Source organism: Talpa europaea (assembly GCF_964194135.1).
Source record: "Talpa europaea genome assembly, chromosome: 2".
NCBI classification, from domain to species: domain Eukaryota; kingdom Metazoa; phylum Chordata; class Mammalia; order Eulipotyphla; family Talpidae; genus Talpa; species Talpa europaea.
The window spans coordinates 87,348,501-87,361,160 of record NC_140068.1 but is presented as its reverse complement, the minus strand read 5'-3'; the positions used below and the strand labels follow the sequence as shown (position 1 = coordinate 87,361,160).

At 55.3% G+C, this 12,660-nt stretch overlaps 1 protein-coding gene across 2 annotated transcripts; it reads left to right on the top strand.

The window, feature by feature from the left end:
* Positions 1-3,886: 3,886 nt before the first annotated feature.
* Positions 3,887-9,348, top strand: SLC29A1 (solute carrier family 29 member 1 (Augustine blood group); the record flags this gene model as incomplete). Of its 2 annotated transcripts, none has more annotated exons than XM_084256605.1 (12): positions 3,887-3,933; positions 5,691-5,772; positions 5,893-6,113; positions 6,213-6,352; positions 6,637-6,771; positions 6,858-6,955; positions 7,090-7,165; positions 7,608-7,702; positions 7,891-7,993; positions 8,221-8,306; positions 8,710-8,909; positions 9,237-9,348. In XM_084256605.1, exons 1-12 carry the CDS (start codon positions 3,905-3,907, stop codon positions 9,346-9,348), a joined length of 1,377 nt encoding a protein of 458 aa, XP_084112731.1. In that variant the 5' UTR covers positions 3,887-3,904. The 2 variants fall into 2 exon arrangements, with proteins under 2 accessions (XP_084112731.1, XP_084112730.1); XM_084256604.1 differs by having other exon boundaries at positions 7,581-7,702.
* Positions 9,349-12,660: the final 3,312 nt, after the last annotated feature.

Sequence of the window (12,660 nt, the reverse complement as noted above, 5' to 3'; positions counted from 1 at the left end):
CTCACAGCCACATACCCCCCTTAAGTTGTGGGTGGTAGAGTGTTTGGGCCGTGTGGTTACGTGTGAATTAGGGGTGGGAAAACCCACCATGCAGACTCTATCGGAGGGGGACCCCACGGAGTGAAAGAGCAGCAGCGTTCCGGGAAGAGAGGTCTGAAAGGAAGAAGGGGGGCACCGAGTGGGGGAGGGGCGCGGGAAACGAGAGCCGTACCAAGGGAAAGAAAACGGCGTGGGAGGGGGTTTGAGGAGCGACAACGGAGCATCAAGAATGGAGTGTGGGGGATCCGGGACTGTCGGGGCAGCAGGTCTGTTGCTGGGAGCATCCCAGGCCGGGCTCTGTGGGAACTTGTGCAGTAGCTCCAGCTTAGAGACGAGGGGTACCGAGTGGGGGGCCTGGCCCCTGCAAGCCCACGTGCCCCTTAGTGGGGTAGGGTCTGGTGCGGCAGGGCCCAAAGATGTCGTCGCTACAGAAACCACCAGGCGGGGTGCCGGCCGGGGCGCGGGGGCGCGGGCGGAGGTCGCGCAGCGGCGGGGGCCCCCGTGAGGGCGGCGGGCGGAGACTCGCGGGGGGCGGGCTCAGCGCAGGGCGGGTTTGAAAAGGCCCCGGCGCGCGGGAAGCGCCCGGGAGCGCGCGCAGATCTCGGCGCCGGAGGACCCTTCCCTGCAGGTGCCGCGGGGGGCGCGGGGCGGGGGACGCGGGGGACGCGGGGGGCGCGGGCCGGGGGCCGCAGGCGCCAATTCCCGCCAGCCACGAGGGCGGGGCGGCCGAGCCTGGCAGTTGCGTGGCGGCGAGAGGGCACGCGGGGTGCGGCTGCCGCTGCCCCCGTGCGGAGCTGGCGGGGCGGCGCAGCACGTGGCGCCCCGGGGCCAGGCGCGCGGGGGGCCGGGGTGTGGGGAAGGGGTGACCCCCAGGGGATCCCCGACTCGTGCGGGTCGTGGGCCGCTGGGCTTTCTGCTCTGAAACCGACTGTCGCCGGCCTGACCTCCTTCCGAGGCGGCGAGTGACTGCATGGCTGATCACCAGCCTGGTCGGTACGCAGGAGGGGTCCCCCTTGGAGTCTTGAGTGTGAATTCAGGCACGCAGCCTGCAAGCTGTTTTGTTACCGGCTCACTCCGTCTCTGGCATCTTCTTTCTGGGCGCTTCCTCATTTCCTCCCAGAAAGTCTTATTCACTAAGTGAAAGGACAAGATTTTCTTCCCAGGGAGGAAAAGGGTGGGTGAAGGCTGGTCCCAGCCTGGCCCCTCATCTTGTCTGGGCCGCCCCACACCTCTGGGTAGTCGCCACACCCAACACTCATGCCAAGCTAGGAGAGACCTCTAACCTCATTTCTCTCCCCTACTTGAGAGTACCCCCACACCCACTATACAGGGCTAACTGTGAAGCAGCCTTCATACCTCCCATCCCATCCCATAAGTCTAGAATAAGCTGCACAGTTTGAATTACGGCTCTTCACTAACTGTGACCTTAGGAACAAGTAACTCAGCCTCTGAAGCTCAGATGTTCTCAGCTGCATTGGAGACAGCTGAGTACTAACTTAGATGAGTGCCAGGACAAGAGGGAGTAGGTATCTGCAGGTAGCAACTAGCCCCATATGGCATCCTGAGGAGTAGAGAATTTGGTGCTACTAGGAGGGTGTGCCTGGAAGCCAAGGCTCCTGAGACTTGTTGGGAGCCAGGGGGTGGAGAGCTGCTGAGTTGGGTGAATGCTTTCAGGGCCCCTTAGGCAGGCCAAGGCATGGCCAGAGGGACACCAGATGGTTGGAGCTGGTATCAAATCCCTGGCTGCTGCTGGGCAGAGGCAAATAAGAACAGAACACCTGGGCTGGCCAGCTGAGTGTCCTGAGGTGGGCAGGAGGAGGGGCCTGCTCCTGGCGTTGAATTGGGCCCAGGATTGGGGAGGTGACTGCTGAGCACGGTTGTAGGGGTGTAATCTTGCCAGCGTTGTTGGGGAGTGCCCTTGGGTTCAAGAAGCTGGGGGTTCCTATACCTAATGAAAAATCTGAGTCTTGAGCCTTCTCCACCTACCCCTAGGGTAGAGTGCTCTTGCCCTCATCTCCCTGAAAATGTAGACTTGTTCTTCACTCTGTCCCCGTGCCAACAGTGCGTGGCTAGCATGCAGAGGTACCCAGTAAATAGTTAGAAGGATAAGGACAGAAGCCCTTGCCTCCATCCTGGGGGTTGTGTGCTTGCTCCTCCGCTCCCTGTTCTTCCACGTGTGTGTGTGTGTGTGTGTGTGTGTGTGTGTGTATGTGTATGTGTGGGGGGGTGCTGAGGAAAGCCTTTGACAAGTCTGGAGTTTTCCTAGGGAAGGGTTGGGATGAGGGGAGCGGTGGTGGCAGTGGAGTCTGTCTCTTTGGTGTCTATCTGGCAGTGTCTTTGTCTCAGTACTGGCTGTACCTGTGAACTGACCCACCCCTCAGCCTCCCTGCTGAGAGACTGTTGGGTCTTTTATCTCCCTAGCTACAGGGGTGGTTTTTATCTTCTTGATGGGTGTGGGTGTGGGTGTGGGTGAGAGAGATACTTCTTAGAATGGGGCAGCTCCCTCCTTCAACAAGGCCTGAGGGGGTTCTCCCCTATCTGCCCTGTGCCACTCTGCATTCTGGACTCTTACCCAGGAACCAATGGACAAAACCTGCAGCCTGAGCCTGAGCTAGGACCACCTCCCAGGGACAAACTAGGCCCCCTTGACGACGCTGACCCAGCTGCTGGCAAGTTTGGGCATCTGGTAAGTGCCAGCCCCTGGAGGGCAAGGAAGCTTGTCCATCTCCTCCCCCCCCCCCCCCCCCCCCCCCGCCCCAGCAGGCTTAATACTGGAGCTGGACCCAAATATGGCAGGATGTGTTAACATGTGTGTGCCTGCCTGGCTTTCTATGCCCTCCAAAGGGAGGGCTGGTGCCAGGGTACTTCTTGCTACCCAAGGGTACAGGAGAGAGACACTGAGGAGGGAGGCTGGCAACTTTCGGGACTGTGCAGCTAATCAGGCCTGTGCCCCCACCCCACCAATCTTCTCTTCAAGTTTGCTTTCAGAAAGGAGAAGAGAACAGCTGTAGGAGTAGTCAGGGAGGAACTGAGGGGGGATGGGATGACCCTCGGGGTCAAGGTTAGGGGCTGTGTCCCCATACATAGCTAAGTATTTCTTAGAAAACTGGTCTGGAACTGGAAGGAACTAGGAAAGCCCCAGGCACTGGCTGGAAAGGAAGGTTAAGGTGCCACCAGCGGAGAGGCTGGAGTTCTGGGTTGGCTCCAGGAGGGTACAGGCTTTCCAACCCCGCCCTAGACATGAGTCCATGGTCTCTCAGAAGGGTAGCGAGCAGATAGGGCCCTGGGGAGGGAGGCCTCGCTGGCTTGGCCACAGTCATAACTCGTGGCTGCTGCTGTTGCAGATCTGTTTATTTTGTGCCCTGCCTGCTCCCCTCCCCCTTAGCCTCTTTGCTTGTTCTCCTTTCTGTCTCTCTCCCCCGTCCCTCCTTCTGAGATTTATCATCACTGTCCCTGACCCCTCTCATCCTCTTCCCTGCCTTCTCTGCCTGTCTTTCCCTCCCTCTCAGGCATACGTCCTCCTTCCCTTCTGCTCTCCCCCCTCCTGTTTCCAAGCTTCCAAACTGCTTCAGCTGCTGGATAAAAATAGCGGTGGCAGCGGCCTGGCCAGGCCTGGAGCCAGGTAAAGCCTGACCAGGCAGAGGGGCCCAACAGAGCACTCCTGAATAGGGAAGGGGTTCCTTCTAGACTCCTCAGCTTGCCTGCTCTGACTGCCCTCCTGTTCCCCAAGAGACTGAAGGGAGCTGTGGGGAAGCAGGGCCAAGACCTGGCCCCACACTGCTTTTGTTCCCAGCGGGCCTCAGAGAGAGAGACCTATCAGCCAGAGGAAACCAAGAACGTTGACAAGACTGTCACCATCGTCATCATGACAACCAGTCACCAACCACAGGACAGGTACTGGAGGGCTTGGGCTGTAGTTTCAGGGGAGAGTGAAAATGGGCACAGTGTCCTTGGAAATTTGGGGTTGCCACTACTTACTGGCTTTCCGGTCAGCTAGCTGTGAGTCAGGTCTATTGCCACGATGGGGCCCATGCATTCCTTGGTTGAATATTTGTGGGTGGGAGGCAGCCCCTCCCTGGTCTGTCAATATTTCCACTATTGCTCTCCAACCAGCCAGCAGCTTCCAGCTCTTCCCGCCACCTATGTGGGGAGACATTTGGCAGCACCCCTCAATACAGAACACATCTGGCCAGGCTGCCCTCTCCTTCAGGGTTACTTTGGGTCCTCTGCCTCGGATGACCCTGGGGTCCTTCAAGCTGACCTTCCTCACTTCTACACACCTCTGGAGCCTGACCCTCAACTGTGGTCCTGCATATGTGCTCTGGGGGAGGAGGATGGAGCTTGATTAAAGTTCTCCAAGGTGTACAGGACCCAAGCTGATTGACAAAGCCATGCCTGGGAGCCAGACTCCTCCAACTGAGACCCCACCCCATCCCACCCCCACCACCCTGCTCTTCTGCATCACAGGTTACACAACTAGGCAATTCTGACTGAGACCTTGAACCCTTAGTGTGATCTCTCTGGGACTAGTTCCCTCCTGTAAAATAGAGGTGAGGGTTATTTGGATGGGAGGGGTTCTAGTAAGTACAGATCCTAGGTTGCCTCCCTCCTGTGCCTCTATTCCCATCCCAGCTCCCTTGTTGTACTCAGCGAGCCCCACTGTGACCCTCCATCCTATGCTGTGTGGCTTTGGCTGAGAGTTTTTCCTTTTCTCTGGGCTTCTGAATCAAGGCCATAGTTCTTCAAGGGAGGAGTATATGAAGAAGTTGGGGGGCTGCACTTATAATGGGCACTCACCCAGGCCCTGTACTCTATCTCCTCACTGCCTTGGGCTTGGTCCCTGAAAACTGGTTTTGACTATGGTAAAGGTACAGTAGATCCTGGGGCAGGTGGAGGGGGGGAAATGAGGAGGGACAGGGCTGCCTGGGGGGAGCTGGCCCATCCCTGAGGTTAAGGGCTTGGGCAGTGCCCTGACCAACACTGAAGCAAACTTATTTATACTTGGGGCCCAGATGACTTTCAGTGGCCTTATACCTACCCTAGGGGGTGTGACTTACAAAGCCAGTTCTTTCTGGGCCAGGAAAAAACAGCTCCCTCACTTCCTAAGACAGCCGCCTGCCTGTCCTACTAGGTTCAGAATGTCCTACTAGGTCTAGTTCTGGGAGTTTCTTGACCTCAGAATCCTCTATGGGGAGCCACACAGTCCCTGCCCAGACATAATCACTTCCAGTCTGCCCCGTGGGGGTGGAAGACACTTGCTGTTTGCTTTCTCACTCACCCGCCCATCCCAGGCCTTTAGCAAGATTTCCAAAACCACCTCCGGATGTGTGGGTCACAGTGATTCCCAAACCTACAGGGTCCCCTGAGTCCTTGGGGCTGAGAACCAAGGTCCGTTCTTTCAGCCATGCCCTTTAGTCCTGTGTCCCTGCTCCCCTCCCCCCTGCCCCGGACTCCACTGTGCCCTTGTCCCTGTCCCCAGACACGCCCCCGCCCTTGCACCCACAGAAGGACACATGACATGGACACAAACACAGATGCCCTGTGCCCTTGGACAACTTAAGAGGCCGAAGGTCAGGGAGGGAGGCTTCCCTGGGTTTGGGACGGGGAGGAGGTGGTGGGTCACTTGGCTACTCTTTCCTCTTCATCCCCAGGTACAGATTCGTCTGGTTTATCTTCTTCATGCTGGGCTTGGGGACACTGCTTCCCTGGAATTTTTTTATGACAGCCACTCTGGTGAGATTGGGGGGGACTGGGCTCTGGGGGGGTGGGGCATCCTCTGGGCATGTAGGACCTACGTTTATACTCAGTGGACACAGGGAACCATTCCAACTCCTGTCTCTGCTATCCCCACAGTATTTCAGAAACCGCCTGACTGACCCAATCCGCCTGGCCAACCCGTATAACACCTCCTTGGTCACTGCTGAGCCGAGCGGAACCATCGAGCCCTCCTCCATCCCCACAGTAGCCTTTCCAGAGAATAATTATCTCAGTGCCATCTTTAACAACGTCATGACCTTGTGCGCCATGCTGCCCTTGCTGCTCTTCACCTGCCTCAACTCCTTCCTGCATCAGAGGTGCGCAGGCTCCCCGCCCAGCCCTCACGGCCTCCTCTACTCCTCCAGCTGAGCCCTTGGCTTAACCACCCACCTCCACCACCCCCTCCTCTCCGGCAGGATCCCCCAGTCTGTTCGGATCCTGGGCAGCTTGGTAGCCATCCTGTTGGTGTTCCTGATCACTGCCATTCTGGTGAAGGTGCAGCTGGCTGCTCTGCCTTTCTTCGTCATCACCATGATTAAGATCATGCTCATTAATTGTAAGCGATCTCCCCCCCATACCCCCACCCTTTATTCAGACCCACAGTGAGCCAAAGGGGGAGTCCGCTCCTCCCCCAGAGGAAGTGGATGCTGTGGGCAGTCAGGCTCTAGAAGCCTGAGCAGGCACACATCAGAACTGGGGGTGGGGCAGAGAGAAGGGCCGCTTCGGTGTCCAAGACTCACGGGGAGTAAATTGGGAATTAGACATCTGTCTTTCCATGGGCCCCAACCACTCCCAGCAGAAATGAGTTCCCCCTGCTGATGCCCACCCTCTTCTCCCCAGCATTTGGTGCCATCCTGCAGGGCAGCCTGTTCGGTCTGGCTGGCCTGCTGCCCGCCAGCTACACAGCCCCCATCATGAGTGGCCAGGGCCTGGCAGGCTTGTTTGCCTCGGTGGCCATGATCTGTGCCATCGCCAGTAAGTCTTGCTGCCTGTCTGTTGCCCTGGTTGTTGGGGGAGAAGCATGGGGGGCCCATCTCTGACCACTGACACCCTTCCCTCAGGTGGCTCACAACTGTCAGAAAGTGCCTTCGCCTACTTTATCACAGCCTGTTTCGTCATCATTTTAGCCATCGTCTGCTACCTGGCCCTGCCCCGGCTGGTGAGCAAATGGAGAAAAAGCCTTGGGGGTAGGAGAGGAAGCCCAGGGCTCCAGACCATAAGGGTGTGCTAAGCCTAAAACTGTAGGAGGGAAATTCGAGAGGTTCCACCTCTCCTGTCTCCCTTGCTTGATAGGAATTCTACCGCTACTACCAGCAGCTCAAGCTTGAAGCTGGGGAGCAGGAGATCAAGTTGGACCTCATCGGTAAAGGTCTGAAGTAGCTGGTGTGGAGGGAGGCCTGCCAGGGGTGGGGGCAGTGTGAGCCCAGGGTAAGAATGAATGCGCTGTGTCTGTAGTGGGCATGAACCAGAAGTCCAGAGGGACCAGGGCATGGGGAGTCAGGGGACAACAGGAAGAGAGGGCAGCGAGAGATAAAGTGGGGTAGGTCCTGAATGACCTTGAATTCTTGAGAGTAGTAGGAAGCAATTTTAGATTCTCGGAATAGACATAACATGATCTGAGGCTCCTGGGAGCAGAGGGGGGTTGTACTATGAAGATGTGGAGGAGATCTGGGGCTGGTGTGATGGTCTTACTGCACTGGTCAAGAGGGTAATCTACCTCCAGCTAGCCCCCGCCCTTTTGGGGAATGTGTGTGCCATTTCTGTTGCTCTGTTACAACCTGAAGATTCTTCTACAACCTGTCACCCCCCAGGAGAGGAGACGAGAACAGTCAAAGAGGAGTCCAGAGTTTCAACCAATTCTCAGCCCGCCACCAAACGCCACTCCATCCTAGCCATCCTCAAAAATGTATGTGGGGCCTGGGCGTCCTGCCCTCTGCTCATCCTCTTTCCTCTGCCCACTCCCTGCAGTCCCCGACTTCTCCCTTTCTAACCTGAGACTGAGCGCTTGCCTAGATCTCCCGTGTTGGGGGTGGTTTCTCAGTTCTTTCACGTACAATATGCCATGAAGACACAGCCTAGGTCCCTTTTTTCCAGATCTTAGTCCCAGCTCTCTCCGTCTGCTTCATCTTCACCATCACCATCGGACTATTTCCTGCTGTGACGGCTGAGGTCAAGACCAGCATTGAGGGCACCTGGGGTAAGGACACCATGGATTCCCAGGGTGGAGGCAGAAAGGCTAGAGCCTGGGAGTGGGGCGAGGGGGGCCTGGCTGCCATCTCCAGCTAGACTACTGGCTTGCTTATCCTTCCCTGGGCTGGAAGCATTGTTGTCATTTCATAGCCCGGGAAACAGCCCCAGTGAGGGTCAGGATTGCTGAGTCTGCCTCTCCAGGCCTAATAACCATCCTGTAATCTCCTCTTCTAGGCAAGTACTTCATTCCTGTGTCCTGTTTCCTGACTTTCAATATCTTTGACTGGATAGGCCGGAGCCTCACAGCTGTATTCATGTGGGTAAGTGGCAGAAGGGGGCATTCAACACCCGTGAGAGGGAGGAGTTCAGAACCAAGAAAGTATGGTGGTGAAGGGGACATGCTTCTTTTTTTTTTTTAAACCACGACATAATCTATTATACATCTGTAAGGAATACACAAGGCTTGAGTGGACAGGTCAGTGAGCACACACATGCACACTCACACACCCTGAATGATGACCCCCAGATCAAGATGTAGAGCATTTCCAGTAGTTTAGAGGGCTCCCCCATGTTCTCCCCTCCCATCAGTACCCCAAAAGGCTGGGCACCCCACCTGCCCAGGCTGGTTTCAATTCAGAATCTGAGGGGCCCCAAATGGAGCCCCTGAGGTCTGGATGTGCCTTGCGGATGGCCCTGGGCTAAGGTACTGCCTGGTGCCCACAGCCTGGCAAGGACAGCCGCTGGCTGCCCAGCCTGGTGCTGGCCCGGGTGGTGTTCGTGCCTCTGCTGCTGCTGTGCAACGTCGAGCCCCGCACCTACCTGCCTGTGGTCTTCAAGCACGACGCCTGGTTCATCATCTTCATGGCTGCCTTTGCCTTCTCCAACGGCTACCTCGCCAGTCTCTGCATGTGCTTCGGGCCCAAGTGAGTGGAACTTGGTGGCATCAGCAGGGTCTGGGCTCTGGTAGGGAGCACTCTCTGTACTCTACAGGGAGAGGGAGGGCGAAAGGAGAGTCCTGCTCCTGGGCTGAGAGGAGGCTGTTGAGGAACACCTAGCAGGTGGTAGTGGGTGGTGGCCAGAGGCAGGTGGGGTGCCCAGGCTTAGTGAGTTGGAGATATGGGAGGTGGAAGATGGTCCCCTGTATGTGTTCTCCAAGAGGGAAGTGCCAGATAGGGTTTGGGAGAGTTTGATCAGAGGAATCTCTTCACCCCAGATGCTGTCTTAAGGTAGCATTGCCCTCCCTCCTTTAGGAAAGTGGATCCGGCTGAAGCAGAAACTGCTGGAACCATCATGGCCTTTTTTCTGTCTCTGGGCCTGGCGCTGGGGGCTGTATTATCCTTCCTGTTTCGGGCAATCGTGTGATTACGGATGGACAGAAAGACAGTCGGGCTGCCTGCTCCTGCCCCTTCCTTTCTGGAATGGGTGGGGGTGGACTGGAGGTTGTTTTCTAGTTGACATCTGCTTTCTCAAGGCCTGCCACTACTTACTGGCTTTCCGGTCAGCTAGCTGTGAGTCAGGTCTATTGCGACGATGGGGCCCATGCATTCCTTGGTTGAATATTTGTGGGTGGGAGGCAGCCCCTCCCTGGTCTGTCAATATTTCCACTATTGCTCTCCAACCAGACAGCAGCTTCCAGCTCTTCCCGCCACCTATGTGGGGAGACATTTGGCAGCACCCCTCAATACAGAACACATCTGGCCAGGCTGCCCTCTCCTTCAGGGTTACTTTGGGTCCTCTGCCTCGGATGACCCTGGGGTCCTTCAAGCTGACCTTCCTCACTTCTACCCACCTCTGGAGCCTGACCCTCAACTGTGGTCCTGCATATGTGCTCTGGGGGAGGAGGTTGGAGCTTGATTAAAGTTCTCCAAGGTGTACAGGACCCAAGCTGATTGACAAAGCCATGCCTGGGAGCCAGACTCCTCCAACTGAGACCCCACCCCATCCCACCCCCACCACCCTGCTCTTCTGCCTTCTGCATCACAGGTTACGCAACTAGGCAATTCTGACTGAGACCTTGAACCCTTAGTGTGCTGAGGAGGAAACTCTGGATGGACAGTGGAGAACACGGCCTGAGGGTCAGAGTTGAGGGAGGGGACACAGTCTATATCTGCTTAAGGCCCCCCACATGTGGCTCTGACTGATCCCTATTTGAACAGGATGGCAGAGGCTGAGAGGTGTGTGTGTGTTGTGTGTGTTCATGTGTGTCAGTCAGTATGTTTGTCTGCTTGTGCCAGGGGTGGCTAGGGGCCAGGACTGTCTGTTCTAAGGTCCCATCTGATATTTCCACCCCCCCTTCTCCCAGTGTTCCTCCCCCCACCTCTCCATGTTCCTACCCAAAATCCATTCTGTTACAGATGCCACTTTACTGCCTTTTTTTATACTGGACAGAAACCAGGTGCCTTCAATGGCTCGCTAATTAAATAAACCTTATTTTTTTTTTCTCCATGGTTCCCTGTATTCTCCAGCCACAGCTTCATGGCCTGGAGAGGGTAGACGGATGGCAACCTAAGTTTGGCGGGGGGATGAGCATGACCCAACTGGGTCTTGGACAATGCAGGGTCTGGGACAATGCAAGAGTGTGTGTGCGGGGTGGTGGTGGAAGGATGGCTAGGAATGTTAGGTCTGTAGGCCTCAGAGGGCCTGCAGTGCCCCCTGCTGGGACCACAAAGGAGGCACAGGCCTGGAGCCAGGACACCCAGACTGTTGGCTGGACCAAGAAAGGCCGTTTTTCTTCATTGCTTCATTCCTCCTTTCATAGCATGGGGGGGTGGAGACAGCACCCCATCTTTCCTTTGTCTTCAATGCCACCCCCTCCACTCTGTCCTTAGCTAGGGAATGAGCTCTGTAAAATTGGCCCGCTTCCCCCTAGCTCCTGGCTGTACTCCCACACCTCTGGGCAGGAAGAGGCTACTGTGGCTAGAGGGCTCTCCCCTCCCTGGCGCTCTGCCCTGACTCACTCGGGCTTCCTGGGGAACAAGGGGCCTATGTGTCCTCAAGTTGAAGCTGGGTCCTCCCCTTTTCTTCCCAAACTCTGGGCTAGGGAGAGGTGGGATGACCATGCCACTGAGACCCCCTTCTCAAAAATGATTTCCTGACAGGATTGGGAATGGGTCCCTCCCCCCACCTCAACCACTCTACCCCTCTTCCCAAGGTCTGACTCCACCCAGAAGGGCAGGGGGTACTTCACACTGCCCAGACTGTTCACTGATCCCTGACCAGCAGATTGCTCAGAACTGGCACCTCTGTTAGCACTTCAATTCTCAGTTTCGTGTAACTGAAGACTTTAGGCCTCATTAAGGACCGTTAGTACCTTTTTAAGGCTCTGGGATAAGCTCTGAGTCCTAATGAGGGCAAAGTCTATCATTGTATTGGCAACTGGAATCATGTATATTCCAGGTACATGTCACACCAGGAGATGTATGTGAAGTTTGGTGGAAACAAGGCCCTTTTAGGTTCAAAAGCAAAAGTTTCCCCAGGTAGTCTCCAGTTCTTACTATACCATTTGGCAGTGAGCCAGGCTGAAATGAACCTGTGCCCTTTCTCTTCTCTCCCTCAGTCCTCTCCAACTTCTCTGTAGTACCAAACCTGAGTATCTCATTGAATTCCTCAACACCAACAGCCCCTTGGGGACCCTGTGCTCTCTGGGTCCCTTTAACCGCCTCCTATCTGACCTTTTAGGATTCCTGACCAGGTCTCCTTCAGCCCATAGCCCACATGGCGACAGAAGAATCTGAAATCAAATATAGGGGTGTGCGGGTCTCCCTGGAATATGCCAAGGGAGCATATCGGGATGCCATCAACAGCCTGTTGATGCAATTCTTTTTCCCCCTCTGTAGCTCAAAACTTGAAACTGTACTTTATCTTGTAAGCTCTTATCTTAGTCCAGCTACAGTTATGTTTTTCAGGTCTTTCAAAGCTGTAGTGTTGAACTTGGTTCCCAGTGATACTCAGGTGTTTGCTGGGCATGGGCTTGTCCCTTCCTCCAACCTGCATGACTCCAGCTGTGTTCAGCTTTCACTGCCAGTGCCCATGGGATAAAGGTGGGATGTTAAGTAGGTTATTCAACCCCAGCAAAGGCTTGAAGGAGAGAAAAACAGTCATCTACTTTCTGAACTTAAGTTCATCTTGCAGAAAATTACTAGAATATTTTTCCAAAGTGTTCTCTAATGCCAGTGCCAAAAAAGGTGCAATTCTCACTCATTTCCAACCTCCTGACATCAGTGTTTTCATCTGAAATCAGGGAGGATGGGGGCGGGGTTAGGGGAAAAAAGCTGCTAGGTCTCCTGCCTGGCCATTGCAGTGATGCCCCCACACCACAAGTGGGCACTTTGCAGCCAACCCACTAACAGGCCTCAGGACTTTCCTCCTTGCATTTTGCAATTTTCCTTTTGTTTTACCTTGTATGTGAGTTGTTGGGGCTTTAAACTCTTGAAAAGCTAAATGTCCCAGTAGAATCAGCAGTCATCCTTAAAAATATACATGAAACCTCAGATACAACAAATTGGAATATAGTTGTGTATCCTTTGAGACGAAAATGGAATAGGTGAAGGCCGTAAATTGGGGCAAGGAGAGCTTGACAGGAAAGCCCCAGTTACTGAGGAATGTTCTCCTGTTGTTAAACTGCAGTAGTGAATCTAAATGAATGTGAACAGAGAAGTGCAAAGTCACTTTATT